This window comes from Equus caballus, chromosome 3 (genome assembly GCF_041296265.1).
Source record: "Equus caballus isolate H_3958 breed thoroughbred chromosome 3, TB-T2T, whole genome shotgun sequence".
Taxonomy (NCBI): domain Eukaryota; kingdom Metazoa; phylum Chordata; class Mammalia; order Perissodactyla; family Equidae; genus Equus; species Equus caballus.
In genome coordinates this window covers 26,150,584-26,173,472 of record NC_091686.1, presented here as the reverse complement: position 1 = coordinate 26,173,472, position 22,889 = coordinate 26,150,584, and the positions used below count along the sequence as shown (strand labels likewise).

The window sequence follows — 22,889 nt, the reverse complement described above, 5'->3', positions numbered from 1 at the left end:
GTGAGAACTGAGGCCAGAGGGCAGGAACCTGGCCCTGTGCCCAGTGTTTTTCCACAGGACCGGCCTGGTTGCACTGTGTGCAGAGGAAATGCCGCGTCAGCTCTGGTCCTGCGCATTGCCCTGCAGTCTGTCTGGCGAGAGTGGTCAGTCCTCATGACTCTGGTTTTTTGGGATGCTGGAATGAAGGCCTTTGAATCTGGCCAAGTTTGTGTTCCAGAGGGAGATGTTAAAGACAAAATTTTTCCTTAGGTTTAATAAACTCAGAAAAGGGAAGGAGTGGCCTCAATCACGAGTGAATGAATGAATGAATTCAGGGAGACGTGAGGGCAGATTCAACCTGCTAAACTCTAGTTGTAGTGCCCCTGCCTCACACCTCCTGAACACTCCTCACCAGCTGTAGGTTGACTTCTGTGACCTCCTCTGCCCTCCTGGAACCCACTTTAGGAGATTAGGTCTGGCCTGATCTTGGTTAACCCGCTCCTGGAGTGCCGTTCTGCTCTTCACAAAGACTGACCAAGAGCCTACTATGTACCAAGCACATCATTAGGCAGAGAGAGCCCCCAAGAATGAGCAAGAAGAAATGAGAGTTTCCCTTTTCCCCAGCCAAGAACAGGGATAACAGATATTCAGCCACTCATATTGCCGTGGACAGCCTAGGGACCTCCTACACAGCCCTTCCTTAACCCTCAATGGTCCTGAGATGGTGAAACTGACCCTCGGATGGCAAAGGTGTTGTCCTGCCTATTAATGCACCACTCCTCACAACTACACCAGGAAGAAGGTACTATCATCTCAATTTACAGATGTGGATGTTGAGACTTAGAAAGGTTAGTGACTTGCCCAAACGTGCTGCATGCTATGAGCTGCTTCGTGCTAGAACCAGGATTAAAACCTAGCACTGTGGCCCCAGATTCCAGCTTTTCCCCAGGGATGGTAGTTAAAGGATTTGCTTACACAGCTCCTAAGAGGCAGAGTGAGGTTTGAGTCCACACTCTTTTCTTTATACAATCATGTTTCCTAAATAATTTCATACGTTGCAATCTTGGAACCTATATTTCTGTTGAATTGAGTTAAAGTACCACAAAAGTGCTATGGGAACCAAAGAAAGAGAAAGAGGGAAAGAGAAAGATCCAAGGTTGGTGTCATAAGAGTGAAGGCAGCATTGAAGGATGGCCTGGATTTGGATGAGCTGGTTGCATGGGGCAGACATTACAAGAGAAGGAGCAGTGTGGACAAAGGTGGGAGGACAGTGTAGGCACACAACTGAATAGTCCTGTTTAGTTCTTCCTGTGCATGCTGATCCTGGCCAGCGCTGGAGGCAGGGTTTCTGCTTTGTGTCCATCTGGCCGATTCTTCAAGATTCTGTAGAGACCTTTCTGATACTGGACTCTAGATTTCTCACTCCAAAGCCACCTGCCACATGTGTCTTTTGCCCCCTTGTCCTCCAGTTTTCATGAGCAAACTGCTTGCTGGGAAAGCTAAGAACAGGCAGAAGTTACGTGAATAGACAGAGAAACTTTCCCAGGCTGAGAGCACTTTGTGTCCAATATTCGTGTCTTTGCTGGGTGAGTGGTGGTGGGAATGGGCTTCCAGGGCCCAGCATTGACATTCCAAGTGGACTGGAAGGGACAAACCCCTGCTGGAAGGGTACATGTCAGCTAGATGACCAGACACTTGCATTATTTTTATTGGCAAGAAACAAGATTTCTTTTTTGGCAAAATGTCCTATTGTGTCAGGCCCTTTTTTCTGAAGCAAGGAACACCATGACTTTCATATTTGCTTTCTTTGATGAAAGGACAAAGCTGAGGGCTTTGCGTTTTCCCAACTTCTTTGCAAAGTGGGCCTTTCAAGAATGATAAACAAGTAAAGAACTGACATTTGTACAGTTTACAAAGGATTTTAGCACTTTTGATCCTTAATATAACTAACAGGAGGGACAGAGGCTGTTAGCTGCATCAAATGAGACATTGCTCTCCAGACACAGTTGAGTAATCTGAGACGGGGACTGGTTAGTAGGAGTCAGGAACGAGAGCCGAGCAAATGCAAAATTTCCAGTGCTCGGTTCAGTATGTGTTCCGTTAGTATATTGTCTCTCTGGTGCTATTTCTCTGTCACTTAAATTAGGTAGCATGTTACACTTACACTTAGCACAATGGCTATCATGTTGTCAAAGCTTAAAAGGTGTTAGCTATTTTTATTTTTTATGTCATTACTGTGGTTGTTCTCATCACTTCTCTGCTGCAAGGAGGCATTTGTCCCAATGGCAGAGGCTCTGTGACTTGAGATGCAGGATGACATGATGGGGAGAGCATGCAGTTTGCACCAGACTGGGATCTGGGTTGCCCTGGTCTTGTCACTTAATCCATCTCACCCTTGACTGTTTGCTAGGATAGTGGGGACAGCCATACTCATATTTTACTCTTGAACTGCAGATCATTAAATCACTTTAGTGCATGATAAGTGACATTTAAAAATGAAATAAAATAGAACAGAATGGAATAGAAAATGCTATAGTGCATTACACGCAGTGTGTAGTTTGATGGAAGGTTTACACGTATGTATGTGTGTGATGCATTGCAATATAAAGTGAATTTCTTACTGTGGGTGATAATCAAATGTTTTAGGAACACTGTTGTAAAGGTTAGAGGTAATTTAGGTAAGGCGAGTGCCAGGCACATAGTAAGTGATCGAATGGTCATTATCATCATCTTCTTTATCTCCATGTCCATCTCCAGATAAGCCGGGAATATCCATGGCTGTCTACCTCCGTTGAACCATATGATCCACCAATCTTGGATTATCAAAGGACAGCTACAGTGGCCAGGCCGGTGCTCCTTAATCCTGCTGACCATCAGAACCGCATGGAGATGCCCATTCAAAAGACAGACGAATAAGACTGGCACCTACCTTCTGAATCTAAGTAGAGAACAGGCTAAGCTTGTTTTGAAGGAATCAAGGTGCCTTCCAGGCACTCCATGCCAAGAGCTCTCTTGCCATTTAATACCTGGCGTCCCCTCTCTATTTAAAAAGGACTGAAACAGCAAATGGCATGTTGATTACCCCTGAACAGCTGTGCCCCCAGCTCAGATCAGAGTGGCATCTGCTTGGAACAGAACATCTTGTTATTCTGGGTCCCTTTTTCCACAGCAGTTCAAGCGTGATGGTACATATGAGAGACATTGAGCAGATATTTATTCAAACGCCTACCATGAACTGAAAAGTTAATTTAATTGTGCTGAGTTTTTACAAAAGAACCTCCACACTGTCAGCAGTGTAACCTTTCTTCCATGATGCTCTGATCTTGTTGATCTCCTGATTGTAACCCTTTAATGATTGCCTGTTATCTGGATGGATACCAATTTCCTTGGTGAGGTAGTCAATGCCCTTGCTAATGTGATCCTTACTGACTCCCTTTGCTTCATCTTCTGATCTCCTGGCTTCATACGTACACTCTCTTTCCCTGAAAACTCACAGCTCCTTGAATGGGCTTTGGGGTTTCATGTCTCCACACTTGTTCAAATGATGCTCCCTCTGCTTGGAATGTCTCTCCTTGTCTCGGTCACCTGCTAAATTTCCATTCATTTTCCAGGACTCAGTTCACCGTTTTTGTGAAGCTGCCAAGGTTAATTACTTCTTCTCTTGAAAACATATGAACTTCAGGGATATGTTCATTAATACTCAATTATGATAAATTATAGTCTATTTAGTTGCCTGTCTCCATGCAGGCATCTCCAGGTGGGCATATACTAATTGTGACATCCACTAAATGGATAAAAATGTCAACCAACTTTTATTAAAGACCTACTAAGTGCCAAATTAGAGACCCTGGTATGGTAGGCTATGTAATTGTCTCCCAAAATAGCCAGGTCCTAACCTCTGGAACCTGTGAATGTTACCTTATATGGCAAAAGGAACTTTGCAGCTGTGATTAAGTTAAGGATTTTCAAATATAGAGATTATCCTGGATTATCTGACTGGGCCCTAAATGTAACCATGAGAGTCCTTGCAAAAGGCAGCAGATAGAGAGGCACAAGGTCATGTGAAGACTGAAGTAAGATGCTACACTGCTGGTTTTAAAGATGGAGAAGGGAGCCATAAGCTAAGGATTACAGTTCTAGAAACTGGAAATGGCAATGGAAGAGGTTTTCCCTGAGATCCTCTGGAGGAAGCATGGCCCTGCCAACACTTTGGTTTCAGCCCAGGAAAGTGCTTTTGACTTCTGGCCTCCAGAAGTTCAAGAGAATAAATTGTGTTGTTTTAAGCCACTGAATTAGTGATAATTTGTTACAGCAGCAATAAGAACCTAGTATACCAGACAACGTGTATTTTAGGACAAAAGTTACAGATGACAATTACTAGGGAAGAGTAAAACAGAGCAGTAGTTCTCAAACTTCCAGATGCACAAGAATCACCAGGGATCTTGTTACTACGCAGATTCTGATTCCTCTTAGAGGTACCCTCTGAGGTAGAGTGACAGTCCAAATGCTGAGGGGCAGAGACAGTCCTCTGCAGAGTATGAGGGCTAAGAGGGCAGAGAAGTAAAAAGCATCCTCTTCCTATCTGTGGGTAGAGGACTGAGCATGACCCAGCTCTAAAGAGCTCCCAAAGAGTCAAATCAGAGAAGCCAAGGGCATTCAGCAAGCCCAAGAAGCAGGGACTGGACTACAATGGGAAGAGAAATTGCAGATCCAGTACTCAAATGGAACAGCACTGGTAACAGGAGCCAAATAGGTGCCACAGAGGGAGACCTTGTCCTTTATCCCTCACCAGGTTGCGGCTTTGGAGATCTCACCTGTAGTGGGTGGGGATAGTTGTACTGATGCTGTAGGTGGTGGTGAAGATCAGAACTAACCTACACGAAGCTCCTGTCATTCTCAAGCTGTCATGAAAATGACTGATTTCTTCAAACAGCCAAGTTGTCTGTTGTTGGTCTTCATGCACTGTTGGTTTTATGGTCCTAGATGAAATGGGATAACCTGAAATACAAGCTTGCCACAGAGTTCCTGCAAGTTCTAAATGGCCAAAAGCTGTATGAGCAAGCTTCTTTCTGGTGTTGTTTTGTGTTGTGTTGTTCTATGGCATGGAATTGTTGACACAAAATAACCAATAACCATTCTATAGACAAGAGAGATAGGTGAGTTTTACTTGAGCCAGAGTGAGGATTATAATCCCAGAAGCCCTTTTCCAGAAAGGAAGAAAGCATTCTGGAGAAGCATGATTTTCAGTACAGTCTTATATCTTTTTAAAACAAAGAACATACGTTAAACACACCTAGGATACATTTCCATCAAAGTTTCAAAGAGGTATTTAGTCACAAATTAGCAGGTCAACATGATCCTGGTGTCAGGAAAGGGACTAACATGGGCATTGCCAATAGGGCATAGGAGGGGAAGTATGCATTCTTGTCTTAAGAGAGTGCATTCTTTACCTCTATGGTTAAAGCAGATGTACAATGTATGTTTGATAGTCTATAAGTCAGGCTTATTTAGTTCAAGCCAAATCAGTTTTGAACTCAAATAGTTACCCCACATACCTCAATATATGAAAATCTCTTGTCAGAATGTATAGGGAAATCCCTGAATTTTTCCTGAATTATTAACGATCATCAGAGGTTAGGAGGAGAAAGGAAAGAGAAAATTTGGAATGAGAAGTCTTAATTTTGTGGGTGATGTCTCTGATTGCTGACTGATATTTATATAATGCATGATAGAGCAGGGTCTTTCCCCTAACTCCTCCTGCACCCTCCCCCTCAATCTCATACCAAACCTCTTAATCTCAAATTCATGTGCCCAATGTGCAACAAGCCAATCACTGAGACTCCAGTGCTTGGAGATGAAGAAAGTTTTATTTGAATTGACCAAAATGAGAAGACAGGAGGACAGGTTCTCTCAAATCTGCTGTAACAAGAGGAGAAAGCATGGGCTTTTATAGAGCTAAGAGACTTGGCAGGAGGAGTTCTGGAGAAACAAAGGGGTAATCTGTGTTTCTTTCACTCCAGATAAGCACCTGGGCAGTCTGACTTCTGGGTTTCAATGGCAGCTGGGGGCCAATTATCTGGTGATCCTTGAAGGTATTCATTTTCTTCTGTAAAACAAGCTCATAAATCCTTTTGACCCTTGAGTCACCCTCAAGTTAAACAAGAAAACAGCAAATTGATAAGATTAACTTCTTTCCATAACAAAGTCGAAAGGTAATCTTATTGAATATTTACAGTAAACCTCAAATCTTCTGGCTTCAAATGTACACTTTAGGGCTCCTACCCCAGTCCCCAGAGCTACTTTTCTTGCCTGGGCAGCAGATTTTACAGATTTTAGAGGGCACTCATGGTAAGGAAGGACAATAGTATTGTAGGCATTAGGGAGACAGCATTGTAAATTCGTTAAGAATATAAATTTTAGGATTAGAAATGGATTGAGCCCCAGCTTTCCTTGGAGAAGTTGCTTAATCCTCTCTGGGTTTCAGTTTCCTCATCCGTAAAGTGGGAATGGAAGTAGTATTAACCTACTCATAGTCTTAGTGAGGGTTAAATTGGAAAATGCTGGAAGAGCATTCAGACCAGGGTTCAGCAAACTTTCTTTCTTTCTTTCTTTCTTTTAATTTTTTTAAAAGATTTTATTTTTCCCTTTTCTCCCCAAAGCTCCCCGGTACTTAGTTGTGTATTTTCAGTTGTGGGTCCTTCTAGTTGTGGCATGTGGGATGCTGCCTCAGCATGGCTTGATGAGTGGTGCCATGTTCATGCCCAGGATTCGAACCGGCAAAACCCTGGGCCACCGAATTGGAGCGCACGAACTTAACCACTCAGCCACGGGGCCAGCCCCTCAGGAAACTTTCAATAGAGGATCAGAGAGTAAGTATTTTGGGTGCTGTAGATCATGGGTCTCTGGCCCTGCTCAGCTCTTATCAATGTAGAGCAAAAGCAGCCACAGGCAATACGTAAATGAATGGGCATGGCTGTGTTCTAATGAAACTGTTTGAAAGAACAGACCTTGGGCCAAAATGTTTGCGGATCTCTGCTTTAGAACAGTACCGGTAAGCCTTCAAAAGTGGTGGTAGTAACTCTGATTTTATGCTATCCTTGTTGGAACCATTATCATATTGACCTAATCCTTGTTCTTCCAGCTACCAGGTTCTCAAAAATCAGGCTGGTACCATTCCTTTTTATCTTCTTTGGAGTAGGAGTTTTTGTGGAAGTGCTGGTGGTGGCTGGGTGGATTCCTTCCTTTGGGTTTTAAATGTGACAACAGAATTCTATAATCCAAGTGTTTTTGGAATTGCTTTTTTAATATGTTGGCCCCTTAATGATTTGATTTTTATTGATCAAACCTTAGAGTAATTGAGGATCATTTGAGAAATAAATAATAGACAGCACAGTTCATTTCTCATTAACATAGCCAAGATTCAACTGCATAGCTGGAGAAGGGAAATTTTATATGGAACAATTAACTGCAAAATGTGAATAGATCAAGATAATCTAATTGTTTGCTTTTAGCTATCCCTGAGGTCTGAGTACTCTGAGCCAAGAGAATTTATTTGATGAGTTTAGTCCAAGAAACACAGCTTTATTTTCTCCCTACCAGCAGAGCATAAGTGTTAATTTAACGGTGTTGCATGCCCTACAAACATCCATGGCCTTATGTTCCAAATGAAAAAGTTCATCAGTGAGTTTATCTCCTGATGTGTTATTAGCTGAAAGTCTAAGTTAATGAATTTCATCAGATTGCCTCGAGTAGAGAGAGAAAAGGACAGAATTCTTTGGCAGTCATTTTCCACTTTGTCATCTGTTTTATCGTTTTCTCTTAATGTTACTCCTAGGGGTCTTCTGAACTTAATATGGCCTAGAATTCTCCAGGCACAAGATAGAATAGTATTCTATTTCCCCTACCTCCATAATATTCTTTACAATTTCTGTGAATTTGCTTCCTAGACAGGAAAAACAACACTGGGATCTATGACAGGAACCTCAAAAGGAGTGATTGCGGAAAGTCAAAGATGTTGGAGTTAATGCATTCGATGTTAAGTTTCCTTTGATTACAAGAGACAGAGACCCAATTCAGACTGGCTTAAGCAAAAACAATTCTATGGACACATGTAACTGGGAAGTTTACTAAGGATTGATGGGCAAGGGAGATATGAAAACAGGCTGGGCAGATCAAAAACACAGCTACCGCAGAGCCCTACAGTAATGCACCTGATTTCTCTTCACTTTGTCTTTCATGGGAAATTTGATGTAGGTGGGACTGGAATATAGGTTCTGCAGTAGCGATCCTCACTTACATAGCTCTGCGTTCTTGGGCCTTCACCAAATCTCATACTCGTACTCTACAACAGGGCTAACTGTTCCAGTCTTGCACACAGGATTATAAGGACAACTCAAGAGGAGCAGCATGAGAGCACTCTAAATACACATAAGTGGTCATTTCATGTGTTATTTGGGTCTTATTGGACTCCACTGACTCCAGAAGGAGTGGATGGAAGAGGAAGCCGTGGGGAATGAGTTGCCTGGTCAATGTGGGCAGAGGAATGAAGCTTTTCAGAATGTGTGAATCCCACGAAAGGACTTGCTCTTAGTTTTGTATTAAAAATATGTGGAATGAGAAGCCAGGGTCTTCTGCATGTGAAGGATCAGACTCTTTTTTTAGTTACAACATTTTTTTTCTCGAATAATTACTGATATTTGGCCATAATTTAAACCCATATCTTCAGTTTTCATGATTATAAAGTATTTTCTTCGCATCTTGGTGAACTATTCTTAGAGGATGGTCTTGGGATCGATATGCATCAACATTGTTTAAGACAAGGGAGTGGCAAGAAGCTCAGAGCCCTGCAGAGGTCCCACCTGTTCAGCTCAATGAAGGCGTGTGCTTTCTCCTGTGGGGCTGCACATGCACACTGCTGATGTGGCAGAGGGCAGACCAGGCACCACTGTCTATCTGGTACCATGATTTCCCTTTTCAGAACTTTGAAAGAACACTCAGGTTCTTTTGCCCAGTCTCAGTTGGTTATTCTATACTTTCTTCCTTTCAGCTTGATTTTCTCCTAGGGACCCTGTCGTTCTTCTGATGACTTACTTGCAGTGGGGTCCCCCCCAACCAGGCTCTGGCATGACTACGCATTGCTGGACCCTGTTGCTGGCAAGTTTCAATTTAGTTTCCCAGAACACGGCTCAGACTCCATGTGAATTAGTTGATGAAAATAGATGCCCAAGAGAGGGAGCTGTCACAGCCTCCTATATTTTCCTTAAACTTAGAAAACCTTCTCAAACTTCTCCGAGTGTTTTATACATGACCAATTGGTAGTACATGTACGTGAATATAATTCACTAGGGTTTAGAGGGATAATGTTGTGAGACATGGAAGGAATGGAGTAGGAGAGAGAACATAAGAGAACATGGTCTCAAAGCCATCACCATTCTATCATGGTGTTGCCTGGTCAGTTAAGCCAACGTCGGCCAAAGATGTAGAAGGATTACCTCTATGTGACGCCCCAGCTCAATTCACTAGCTGACAGACTTGGGTTCAGATTTGGATTTTTACTTCCTGTCTTTGTTTTACTTACTCTCCTCCGACTCAAACATTCCAAGACCTTATATTTTTTAGCGTTTTAAAGCTTTTGTTTTAAAGAATGGTCATAATCCCAACCTTCCTCTTGAAAGACAATTTTAAACAGCTTGGTGAATATCTTTCTAAATAAAGAGATATGGGTAAAATTATGTGACAAAAAATGAAATCATACATACTTTCTATAATTTACCATAATTTATTTAAACTGTTCACAAGTTGTGAGTGTCTAGGTTGTCCTCATTTTTTCCCTAATGTATATAAACATAGAGCTGGGCTAATTAGCTGGCATAAATTAGACATCTTTTAAAAAGAAAAAAAATTAATAATTATAAAACATAATTAAAGATGCATAAATGGTTACGAAATTGTCTCAGAGTGAAAAAAATTATCAATATTAAAAATTAATAAAAATAAAAATGAAGCGTTTGGGAATATTTTTTACCTAATCATTGATATGACTTCATTACTGTGTTGACCTACTTCTTTGTGGCAAAATGACTTGGCCATCTAGTTTTCAACAAAATTAATTCATTATCCATTCAAGATATATTTATTGAGTTCTTGGCAGAAAATAACATTATTAAAGGTGCCCACACTTCCAGAGCTTATGTTCTAGCTGGGGAGAGGTGGAAAAAAACAAATAAACAAGCAAATAAATTTAAAAAATATCAGACACTGGAGCGGTGTGCAGAAAATTAAAATATGGGTGTGGAATAAAGAGTGACATCACGATAGCACTAACCCAGGAAAGGACAAGTATACTGAGAGTAGATGATGATACTGGCATCAGCTGTGCAAAGACCAGGGTGAAGACCATTCCAAGGAGAGGGGACAGTCAGTGTAAAATCGCTATCACGGGGATGATCTCAGCATGTTTCAGGAAGATTTTCTTGAAGAAAGATAAGTGGCTCCGGGGTGAGAGGGGTCAGAGGTATGCAGAGTCCAGACCGTGCCAATTTTGTCAGCCAAGAATGAATATTGAACATTATTATAGGCATAATTGGAAGGTTCTAGAAAGTTTTAAGTCAAGAAATGACATGATGTTACTCATGTTTTAAAAAGATCACTCTAGATGTGAGTGAAGGACAGAGTGCAGGGGGCAAGAATAGGCATAAGGGGGAGAGCAGTTAGGAGGCTATTGTAGGTCCAGGTAGGAGCTGATAGTGGCTGAGACCAGGTGCCCCAGGGGAAATGGGGAGAAGCGGATAAATTGCAGGTATGAATTGGATGCAGAACGAACAAGACTTGCAGATGGAATGCAAGTGAAGGATGTAGAAAAAAACCCAAACAAACAGAATCAAGGATAACGCCAATGAGACTAGCTATTTTGTCTGGTAAGCATTTTTGGAAAGATAGCATGTTTGGGCACCTGTTAACGTACAAAGCATAGTGTGAATTTTTTTTTTCTGCTAATAATCATAGTATATTCCATTTATTGTGTACTTACCACGTGCTGGTCACTCTTTCCTTACTGTGTGTATAGGGCGGATACAAAGATGTGCATAGAATTAAATTCTATTCCTTTCACCTCACTTATTAAATTACAAAATGACCCATGTTTTCCATATGGCCTTTGCCCCTTTGAGGATTGCATTGCCAAGGAAACAGATTGTTAAGCAGAGGCGCTGTAGCTAAATCCTATTAAACGTGCAATAATTCAAACAAAACACACAAAGCCAACCAGCACTTGGGTTTGGAATATTGGCTTCCAAATGTCCCCCCTCTAATGCCTAACTATATACCTAATAATGTTTAGATGCCTGTCTAATTTTACCCAAAGTTCTGGACTTGTACATTCCTGCCCAAAATCCCTGCTCTGAATGTCAGAATTTTTAATTAATCTCCCCAAATGGTATTTTCGCATAATGAAGTCTCTGCATGCTGCTGAGTTCAGTAGCAGAAAGTAGACAAAAAGAACAGTAGACAAAAAGGAATTCTTTTCTTTTCCTCAGTCAGATTTTTCCTTTGTAAAACATAAAGCAAAACTGCTTAAATACTTGGATATGTTCAAATATAGCTGGGGAAAGTCCAGAATTAGAGATCTCAGAAGTAGAAGTTGTTTAGACATCAACCAGTTCAGATTCACTTTACACATAAGGAACCTGAGATTTAGAAAGATTGAATTATGTCTCCAAGGTCATGCAGTGTATAAAGGGGCAGTGCCAGGGCCAACCCCCACTTCCCCTGGCTGGTGACACAATGCTGTCTCTCTTTGTCTCAAGTTGTTCCTCTCACCACCCCTCTCCTAAGTCATCCTAACTACTCCTTCAGTATAAATTCTCCGCTTCCTACTCTCTCTGACCTACATCCTTCGTAACCCGGTCTCCCTCACTGGTCCGTATTGCTCATCCCTATCCTCTCCCTGCCCACTCCTCAAATGCAGCTTCTTATCCAAGTCTTATCTCTGAGCTCTCTGATCTTAACCCCATTACCATTTCTCTTACAAGATCAGTTCGTTTACACATCAAACGTGTTTCATACAAATCTGTCTCTGCAATCCAGCACCCATGGGTGTTGCTATCAAGCTGTTCTCACTTGATCCTGTCATCTCATTAAAAAACAAAACAAAACAAATCCAGTGGAGTGAGAAAAAATGTTATTGGAATTAATGTACCATGTATAGATAAATTCCTCTTAGGAAAATTTACTACTAAGCTTATTGGACGTGGAAGGTGAGTCCTTGTGGACATGAGATGCAAGGAGTCGGCTAGATAGATAGAACCCTCCCTCAGAAGTAATGAATGTCACTTTGGTAGTGCAAGTGAAGAGAGAAGAGAAAGAGAAGCAAGAGTATTGAGGAATACGGCATCAACCTGGAACCTGATTTGGCAGATATGGATACCACATTTTAAGAATAAGAAAACACAATACTCAAATTTAAGTTCTGCTCCCTCATGTTGCACCACTGTAAGTTTACCTGGCTGGTGCCCCTATGTCTCCAACTAAAGTCACTCGGAGATTTATATAAAAGGCATCCTGGAGGGCTGGCCACACGGCCGAGTGGTTAAGTTCGCGTGCTCCACTTCTGTGGCCCAGAGTTTCACTGGTGTGGGTCCTGGGCGCGAACATGGCACCGCTCATCAAGCCGTGCTGGGACAGCGTCCCACACAGCACAACCAGAAGGACCTACAACTAGAAGATACAACTATGTACTGGGGGGCTTTGGGGAGAAGAAGAAAAAAAATTGGCAACAGATGTTAGCTCAGGGCCAACCTTTAAAAAAAAAAAAGAACAAAATAAAATAAAAGGCATCTTGGGAAACACAAGAAGTGGTCTCTGTCTTGCATTTGGGTTGACACTAGGGTAAAGGGGGTGAGGGAAGACGTCAAGGCACAGAACGCAGAACTAAGATTCACTGAAGCTGGAAATTGAACCAGGGGTGATCAGAAGACATGTAAGCCCTTAACGGTTTGAACAAATCTTGGGAGAAAATTGAGCTTTGCACTGGAATTCCGATGGGGATTCAAGTCAAACTTATCTATATCTGAAGGAGCATGGGCCACAAATATATGCCAGGCACTGGGGATAGAAGGATGGAGATCTAATTCTTGTCCTCTAGTAGCTTGTAGGAAAGTACACCAAGACAGCGACGTATGGAAATAACTAAGTTACGAGGCAAAATTTGCTTAAAGACAAGAGCTGCTCACTCCTGTCCACTCTTGGTAGGGCACTTTATATACTTACGCAGTAAATGGGAGATAACTAACACAATGCTGGGCCAGCTTGGGTTGACCTTCACCAGGTAGACTGTTAGGAAGAGATTGCATCTTTCCTCAGCCCACTGAATTGGCTATTTGATTAGGAAAAGCTGCCTCTTTACCTATTTAGTTTTATTCTTTCATTTAATAAATATCTATTGAGCATCTACTTTTTTTTTTCTTTTTCAGGAAGATTGGCCCGGAGCTAACATCTGCTGCCAATCCTCCTCTTTTTGCTGAGGAAGGCTGGCCCTGAGCTAACATTCTTGCCCATCTTCCTCTACTTTATATGTGGGACGCCTACCACAGCATGGTTTGCCAAGTAGTGCCATGTCCACACCTGGGATCCGAACCGGTAAACCCTGGGCCCCCGAAATAGAACATGTGCACTTAACCACTATGCCACCGGGCAGGCCCCAAGCATCTACTTTTTGCCAAGCACTGTAGTAAGTGCTTGGGGCACAACGATGGACCAAAATTGAGATACAATCCCTCCATTATGGAGCTCAGAGTCCAGAGGAGGGGAGGGGCATCAATCAATCAGACAAGGGATGTGATGTTGTAACCCTGATGAGAGTTATGAAGGAGAGGTACACGGTAACAAGAGAACTTCCAACAGGGGAGCTGACCTAGTTAAAGTGCCAGAGGAGGCTTCTCTGAGAAGCTGAGATCTGAACGATGAGTAAGAGTTATCAATATGTGAAGGCAAATGGGAGATCATTCCAGATTGAGGGAGTAGCTCCTCAAGAGTCTTGTGGCATACATGAACTGAACCAAGGCCAGTTTTGTAGGAGTGGGGTGAGCAGGGAGGAGGCACATGGTATAACACACAGCTGGAGAGGTGGACAGGAGCCAGAACACAGGGCTTATAAACTCTATTAGTCTTTCTCATAAAAAGAATGGGAAGCCATCAAGGTGTCTCAAGGAAAGATGATCGTATTTAAATGTTGAAAAAAATAACTCCGGCTATAGAGGAAAATGGTGCAAAGCAATGGTTACCAGAGAGATATTTTGCAGAAGTCTTTGATGGCTTAAACAAAGTTGATGTCAGTAGAGATAGGAAGAACTAGATTTGACAGATATTCAGAAGGTAAATGCAATAGAATTTGGTGACAGTTTGACTGTAGGAGTATCTTAGTTTGGTTTTACCTAGAAACAAACTCTGAGACAAAGGCTCAAATAATTTATTGGAATATACAGGGCACATTGGTATGGGAGTGGGGAAATGAGACAAGGAAGGGAAGGTGGCCTCTAAAAAGAGAGGTATCAGGCTGGCCACCACAGTGGGCAGCTGGAGCCAGTGAAGAATAGTGTCTGAGAATTACCCCTCCCAAGGGGCGAAGAAACTGGGCTATTGATATACCAAATTCCACCAGTCATTGGTTGAGGTCTGATATGGGGGCTTTAATTTTCTGCCATTTCCAACCTGCCTGCTATGGATTTAGAAAAAGTCTTCAGGAACAGAGATGTAAGAATTGGCTGTTTGAAGTGGTCTGGAGCTCATGGCACTGTTAGGGCCAGAAGGATGTGGGTGGGGCACTGTGTCTGCTGTAGGGGGTAGGGGTGAGGGTGGTGTTGAGGACAACTCAGGCTCTTGGGTTAGCTACCGAGATAAGAAACACTGGAAAATGTGGCATACCAGGCACCGCCAGAACGTGGGAATGTCAACAAAGTACAGTCTCTGTCCTCATGCGACTTACAGTCTAGCAACTAAGCTGGTTAGTGAGAATACCCAAGGATGTTCTCCAGAGAGCTGGCGAGATTAGACTACTTGGTCCTAAGCCCAAGGGAATGACTAAATCTGATCAACTGAAGTTTGTGCTGGGTGCAGATCCCTGGATGGTCAACAGTGGACTGTTTCCATGTTAATCCTGAGACAGAGACAAAAGCTATTCTTCAAAACGGGGGGTGGTTTCAGAAGTGGGGGGTATTATTTTCCTAGAGCTAGTATAAAAAATTACCACAAACTTGGTGGTTTTAAACAACAGAAATTTATTCTCTCACAGTTCTGGAGGCTGAAAGTCCGAAATCAACATGTTGGCAGGGCCACACTTCCCTTGAAGTCTCTGGGGAAGGAGGCTTCCTCTCCTCTTCCAGCTTCAGGTGGCTCCTGAAGTGAGGAGCCTCGTTCCTTGGCCTGTGGCAGCATCACTCCAACCTCTGCCTCCATCTTCACCTGGCCTTCTTCCCTGTGTCTCTGTGTGTGTTGCTCAAATCTCCCTCTCCTTTCATTTATAAAGACATCAGCCACTGGACCCAGGATGATTTCATCTCAAGATCCTTCACTTAATTGCATCTGCAAAGAGCCTATTTCCAAAGAAAGTCACGTTCACAGGTATTGCAGGTGAGGACGTGGAAATATCTTTTTGGGGCCACTATTCAATTCACTGCAGGGGGCTAAGATAGATTGATATATGTTTACGACAGCTTAGGAGTTCTAGCAAAACTATTTTCAATTTATCATTTGGTCTGATGTTAGGCCATACAGATTTATAGTCAGGAAAAAAAAAATGTAGGTAACGTCTCAGAATGCTTTATGGGCTCCACAGGATGTAGCAGATTTAGAAGAAAAACTCCAGGCTGGTGGAAGGAGATGAAATGAGCCCAAAGCAGAATCTGTTCACAAATTAGTGAAGAAACACAAATGAATTAAGAAGGTAGAACAAAATAACCAGAAGGAAAACTTCAAGTTTCACATGGGAAATCAGAGAGAAAGAGAAAAACAAACAAAAAAGGGAAAAGAAGTGCCATAGACAATCTGGATGAAATAAGGAATAAAGGCTTGAAGACACAAAATGAAAAATGAGGAAAATTATAGTCAAAGAAATATCAAAGCAAGCCTACCACTATAAAATGAAAATTTATGGACTTGAGTATGAGACCTCAAAAAAAGATGTTTAAGTTGCTTCAGGAAATATTTCTTCATCTTCCAGTTGCATCTGGTAGAATCTCTGACATCACAACTACTGCCTAAGTTAAGACACAATTCCATCAACTATTGGCCAACTAGCCTTTAAACTCTGACTTCTTGGGCTTCTCATCAACATGCATGTGGGCCAAAATAGTCTTTGAGCACATATTATCTTCTGGCATAGTTCAAATTCTTTGGAACATCTAATAGACTTAGCTCGGTTATTTAAGCAGACTGTATAAGTCATAGATTCCTGGCCATCAAATTAGATGCTGCCATTAGGTTGGCCACTGACCACTGGTCCGTTCACCAGAGGCCAAGGGAAGTCAGCCTGATGGGTCTCATGGTGTGTGGATCTGTCCCTTCCAGGGTCATGGCTGGATTAAGCACAAAGATATACATATATTAAACAGATATACAAAGGGGTGCAATGAAGCAGTGTCCATACTATATAGTAGGGGTGGTTGGAGAAGTGGGCACAGAGAAACTGACTGTTGGTCTGAATAGTGTTCAACGGTGGGGAGGCACAGGAAGGTGGCTGAGTGATCATGGGGGGGTGGCAATTAAGAATTCTGAATGGAGTATACACACAGACCCCATTAGGGACCCTAAGTATACCACATCTAAGACAACTGGACCAGGTGATGATCATTTCAGTGATTTTATCAAAACTGTCTGCTATTCTCAAATAAGAAACCAACTGGAAACATGAAAAAGACTTGAATTATCTTTTAATCATTTTGTCTAAGGGCTAGAGGAATGTTTCCCCCTCTCAGTTCTTTAACTGGAAAGCTGGCACCATGAAAGGAGCTGTCAAATTAGCAAGTAAGCCAGCACTTTCATTTATTAATTGGTATGTTCCATTTTAATTAAAATCATCCCTGCTAATTACTCATTTCACTGTGTGCAACACCAGCTGAATAAGCTGGAGGACACAATGAAAATAGAAAGAAAAAGGCAAAAATAAACTCTGCTCTCTCTCCAATTCATTAGGTTTGTATTGCTTTCCCTTTCACACGTGGTGATTCAAGGGAAACATAAATTTACCATTCTATCCTTGCCTCTGTCCCTATGAAATAATGCTTATCTTGGAGTAAGTGGGTATGGTAGAAAGAGTACAGGCTTTGAAGTTCATACATGTGGGTTTGGATGTTGGCTGCCATTTATGAACTGTGTGACTATGGGCAAATATTTAACTTCTCTGATCCTCAAATTTTCCTACCTAAAAATGGCAATAATAACAGAACTCAGGGCTGAGATTTGGTGTGAGGTTTAAATGGAATAAAGTGAAGGCGCAGGTATATAATGGCTGTTTAATAAATGTTAGCCTTCATCATCACTACCACTATCCCATTCACCTGGGCAGCATCTCCTTTTCCATCAAGGCTCAGCTCAACCACTACCTCCACTGGGATGGCTTCCCTGAGTCCCAAATCCGAATCAGGCGTCCCTCCCACCTTTGACTATGTTTATCCTTATCATACAACTGTATTTGAATCTTCCATTTACTTGTGTACCCAACGGGTGGACATATCCTTTTAGTAAGCAACTGTGGTTAAGACTGCAATGAAAGCAGTATTCTTCTAGTGGATGATGTATTTTCAAAGATCTACCAAGTTAGTAGGACTTAAGCACCTATTAAGTTGTTTGGATACAACAGAAATAAAATCGTTAGGTGTTTCTTTTGGCCTACATGTGCCATGAAAAAATCACTGCAATGCCAATGGTGCCTGCTGTGAACTTTCTTGGTTCAGGAACTTTCCGCTGCTATAAGAAAATGATGACTTTCTGAACTAGAGAAATAACAATGCTTATTACGATTGCTGTAACATAATGTCTTAGTTATAATAATGCCATAATTACTAGCTAACAGGTAAGTGAGCCCTTACTATTTCCCAGGCATCATTCTGAGCATTTAGGTGTGCTTGAAGTAAGGGAGTCATGTGGACTAACTCCTTTAACCCCCTTAACAGCCCTAAAATAAAAATTTTATTTCTCTCATGTTAGAGAAGAGGAGACTGAGGCTTATAGAGAATGAGTAACTTGCTTAAGGTCATTGAATGGGCTGACGCTGGAGCCGCGATTCAAATTTGGGCATCCCAACCCCAGTCCCAGGATTCTTAACCCTCTGATCACAAGGCTGCGGGGGTGCAGAGAAGGAGACAGGGTTGAGCTGTCTGAATGGCAGAACCCACAGAATTTACAGATTTTAGGGGCTGGAGACAGTAGATGTTTCGGGATGTCTGTCTAGCCCACTTTCTTTGATGTGCTCTCACCTGCAGCCTGCTGACTCAGGGGACTTAGGGAGACATGTGCATTTGTGGCCCCGACCCTGAGCCTTGCCCTTGAACCTATCTGCAGGTTACCGGAAACCCGCAAGGAGATCCAAGCAAGCTAGGCCAAATGAAGCTGATTCCAAGGAACTGGGGACTGAAGCACGGAGTTTCTATTGCTTTTCTGTCTGTGTCAATCAACTCATATGAATGGTTATTGTCACAATGACAGAATGCAAAAGTGAGGGTTCACAGCTTGCTTTTGAGCTAACTAGATGGGGTTGCTCCCAGCGGCTATGCTTCTTGAGGCTGACTGGTTCAGTGGTTTTGCAGATCCCCTGAGGTCTCTACCTTGCCAATAACTTCTTTTATTTGAGTCAGATCTGCCAGACTTCTGTTCTTTCTAACCAAATGATGTTTACCTAGAACCCTGAACATAGATGTCATAAAATACACCACTAAAAAATGACGGGGCAGTACCTCCATCGTGAAATATTTAGCCCCTTAAATTGGGTGGCCCTTAGGATCTTCGGATTATAGACTTCAGCAGGGCCGGCTTCTCTTAGAAACCAGGCAGGTCTGTGGAGTTCACGTAAACAAATGGTTCAGGAAGGCAGCTTTCTGCACTGCCAGATAGGTCAATGATCTACCCAGCAATTACACCACTGTCAGACTGTAAACACACATTTGTGAATGCCTCTATAATTGTTCGGAAACCGTTTAGGCCTGTTCATGCAGGGCTAGTTACAGAATGTTAATGGGAAAGCTTACCCAACATCTGCTTTCATGGTTGGAGCCAGATTTGTTCCATTTCAACATTTCTGGGTATAAAGCAGCACATCGGATCCCTTCCTCTACCTGCTTTCAGAAAACATAAACTCAGCAGCAATGGACACTTGCATGGCAGATTGATGGGTTTTGTGTGGGCACTGCCTTTTCAGCCATGACAAAGTCATGTTAAAACTGGTTTGGCTTTCTAAAAATCTAATAACAGTCAGTAAGATGGGAAATTGCCATCACACAATTGAGGTTATGTCGCTTTCCTCACCGGCCTCCTAGACCTCGTGCAGGATGGTTTATACCATAATTAAACAAAGAAATCCCTGCTACCTCTAAAGCATGATATACAGATGCCCATGTAAGCAGCAGTAGACCTCAAGGCATGCAATTCAGACTGTTTGTCTTTTTGACTTTTGTTTTGGGGCTTGTGCTTGAAATCAGTGTTTTTCTGCTGTCATTATCTTGAGACAGGTAACATTCTCTCTCCCAATTGGTAGGCATACAGGCCTCTCATATTGCTTCATTTCACCTGCTCTGGATGGTGACCACCAACCCACCAACACCCAAGGGCACCCTGTGCATGTTACAGAACCCCTAAGTGAAGTGTCAGATCATTCTGAATTCTAACTGTTGGCAACACCTTAAGTTTGGGTGAATATCCACCCGGCCAATTTCAAGCGTTACGGTATATCATTTAAGGCTATAGCTCTGCTCTAACAAAGTGATCTCAAATTACAGTGGCAGAAAGATGAGAGAATTTTATTCTTCTCTCATGTAACAGTCCCAACTGCACAGCCCAGGGTGGTGGGTTGCTTTGCTCCAGAGTCAGTCGGGGATCTAAGCTCTTACCATCTTTCGGTTGTGCCATTCCTCCAGGAACTATCCTTATCTGTATGGTCGAGGCTGGGTTGCAGATCTATCCATGTTGCAGTTCATGGAGACGGGGAAAGACAGTCCAGGAAAGCCGGCTTATCTCTTAAATTGGAGAGGATCTGCAAGGTCAACTTTCGCTCACATCCCATTGGCCTAAACTAAGTTCCAGAGCCACAGTTAACTGCAAGGGCGATGGTGTTTCTCTGTGGGGAGCTATGGACTCAGCTTCAACGGTACCATCATGGAAGGAAGGGAGGAAAGATTTTGATGGCTGTCTGGAAGTTTCTGTCACATGTAACAACAGACAGAAAGATATATTACCTCTTACAAATAAGATAAATGCCACAGGATCATATATTCAACGAATATTTATTAAGTGCCTACTATGTGCCAGATAAATTTTCTTACATGTGTAAGAAAAATATTGTTAACATATTTTAGGTGAATTATGCAACATGATAAAGACATTTTTCCATTTTTGAAAGACTTTTGCTCTTTCAGGTAATAGAGGGCAAGTGAAAAGAAGACGAGGTTTTTACCTTCATATTGCAGGAAAAATATTCCCACTTGTCAAATTCCAACAGCTGGCATTGTTGCTCTTCTGTGGCTAAGCACCCATAAAAACCTCTTAGGTAGTCAGTTGGATGTTGGTCTCATAAATCATAACTTGCTTGTACCATGTTCACGAAGCTCCAGGAAGCCCTCTTTAGAGGATGATATTAGATCGTTGAGATCAAATTCGACCTCAAAGGTGGGTTTTTTTCCCAAAATAATTAAGGCAACGAACACAGCAAATTTCGCAGTTATTCCCTTGATGTGGTAAGTCATACCATCTTCAGGGGTTGTGTACTCAAAGCAATGAAGAATAAAATGATGACCTGAACGTGTCAGTCGATTCTGTTGGTAGACACGGGGATGCAGGAAATATTCCAGAGGCACTAGGAACACATTCTTAACTTCATCCGGATTAGGCTGGGCCTGGAAGTTGTGGTCTATAAATCCTACAACTGGGGTTAACAATGTATCTTTCTAAAAGCAGAAAACAAAATACACAAATTAAAAAGGGAAGAGAGGTTGTTTCAAATGCCAAAGTCAAGCCACTCCTCTGTAAACTAAGAAAATAGGCCAAAGCAGTCACTTACGTAAGGTGGGTAGGGGAGGAGAAAGGATTTGCTCCAGAAATAAACTTTATGTCCCCCACAACAGGGGGCAGTCTCTGCCCTACCTGAGTTAGCATTTGTGGGATGACTCCGGAAACAACATCTTTTGTGAACAGAAACTGGCACAATCTGTTGAAATGGCAATTTGGCAATATGATAAAAATGTGGTCCCTTTGACCTAGCGATTGTATTTGCATATCTGTATGAGGAGAAATTCCCACCAGTGAGAAAAGATACAAGGACAAGACTGAAGCATTATTTGCAATAGCCCAAAACTCTGAAGTTACCACTCCTTAATTGAAGGACATTTAAGGTAGATCAATTATGAGTACGTCCATATAATGGGATACTATGGAACCCTGAAAAAGAATGTGATAGACACCCTTCCTTGCTAGTATAAACAAGTATATACCATCTTATCAATAGAAAAGTGACACACAATATTGTGACATATTCTCATTTATGGGAAAAAAATTATATATATAATTGTATATGAACTATTTTAGATAAAATACATGTTTATATGTGGGAGGGGGTTTCTATTTACAACCACTACTGCTTGCAAATGAATACAGGTGCTGCTAAGTGAAAGATTATACTGGGAATCTTGATGGGGAGGCCTAGGGTTTATTCCAGGTGTAGGAGCTGATAAGAGCTGCGTAACCTTGAATCAGAAGGTGAGAAGAGTCTGGAATTCCTGGAGCATCCCATAAGGAAGTGGATGGGAAAAGCCAGGGATACACTGTGAGGCTGGGTAACTATAGGAAGATAGATAGGCCTGTGGAAAATTCTCAGAGGAGGGACAGCTGACACATGTTTCAGAACAGTAATGACTCAAACCATCAACCGAATTAATGATGAAAGTCAACATTTGGACCAGGAGTGGAAGATGGGAGCATAGACTTCAGATGTCCTTATGGCAGGAAAGCTGGGGTCCTCAGTTGCCCGTGGGCAGAAGCAGCATTCCACCAGCAGCAACCCAATGCCCGGCCCTGGGTCAATGCTCAGCCTCTTGAGTCACAGAGTGGGCCAAAATATGGCTCTGAGATGAGGACTCGGCTGAAAGAGCTTTCTTAAGGAAGTGCTCCTGGGAGAAAGCGGTGAGGGAGGGGAGGAAGGCTGGCAACCATGATGTGGGGAGTTCCGGGGTCTAAATACACTTCAGAGTTTGTCCCAAGGCGGGAGGAGGGAGCTGGGCTTTCACACTCCTCAGCACGGAGCAGTCAGTCACTGGTTAAGGGCTGCCGGTGGGAAATAAATGCACAGGTACCTCCAGCTCTCAGTGCAGCAGGGAAAAGGGCTCCAGAAGCCCCAGGGCACCCGTCCTGGGAGAAAGCTGCACTTGTGAACACAGCTGCGGGGAGGAGACTACGAAGGGGCTGGAGAGAAGCCCGACAATGTCCACTCGGCATGGGTTCCTGGTTGGTGTTACTATACAGTGACCACAGCCGCGGGGCCCCTAGTCTAGTAGCCAGCACCTCTCCCGATTCCCAATTCTTCACAACAACCTGACCTTGAAGAAGCTTTAACAACAGAAATTACAGACATGAAGAAAGGTGCCCAAGGTCACACCCAGCGAACTTGGCAGGAAGCAGGATTCCAGCACAGGCCTGTTGCCCGCATCACGGAGTAT

General features: G+C 42.6%; 1 protein-coding gene across 23 annotated transcripts in view; it reads right to left on the bottom strand.

Moving 5' to 3' along the window:
* NUDT7 (nudix hydrolase 7) overlaps positions 1–22,889 on the bottom strand; it is a 39,163-nt gene that overhangs the window by 6,843 nt on the left and 9,431 nt on the right. For 2 of the 23 annotated variants that reach the window (XR_011436909.1, XR_011436918.1), the window contains 4 exons: positions 20,636–21,125; positions 20,073–20,381; positions 19,215–19,304; positions 15,232–16,547 (listed from right to left, as the gene is read on the bottom strand). Coding sequence is in view for 2 of the 23 variants with exons in the window: in XM_014738398.3 (XP_014593884.1) it covers positions 20,757–21,125 (369 nt within the window). In the remaining 21 variants the exon portion in view is untranslated. Of the gene's footprint in view, positions 1–15,231; positions 19,305–19,955; positions 20,382–20,449; positions 21,126–22,889 lie in introns of those variants that run through there. The other 21 variants (XR_011436911.1, XR_011436919.1, XR_001380393.3 and 18 more) reach the window with 13 other exon arrangements.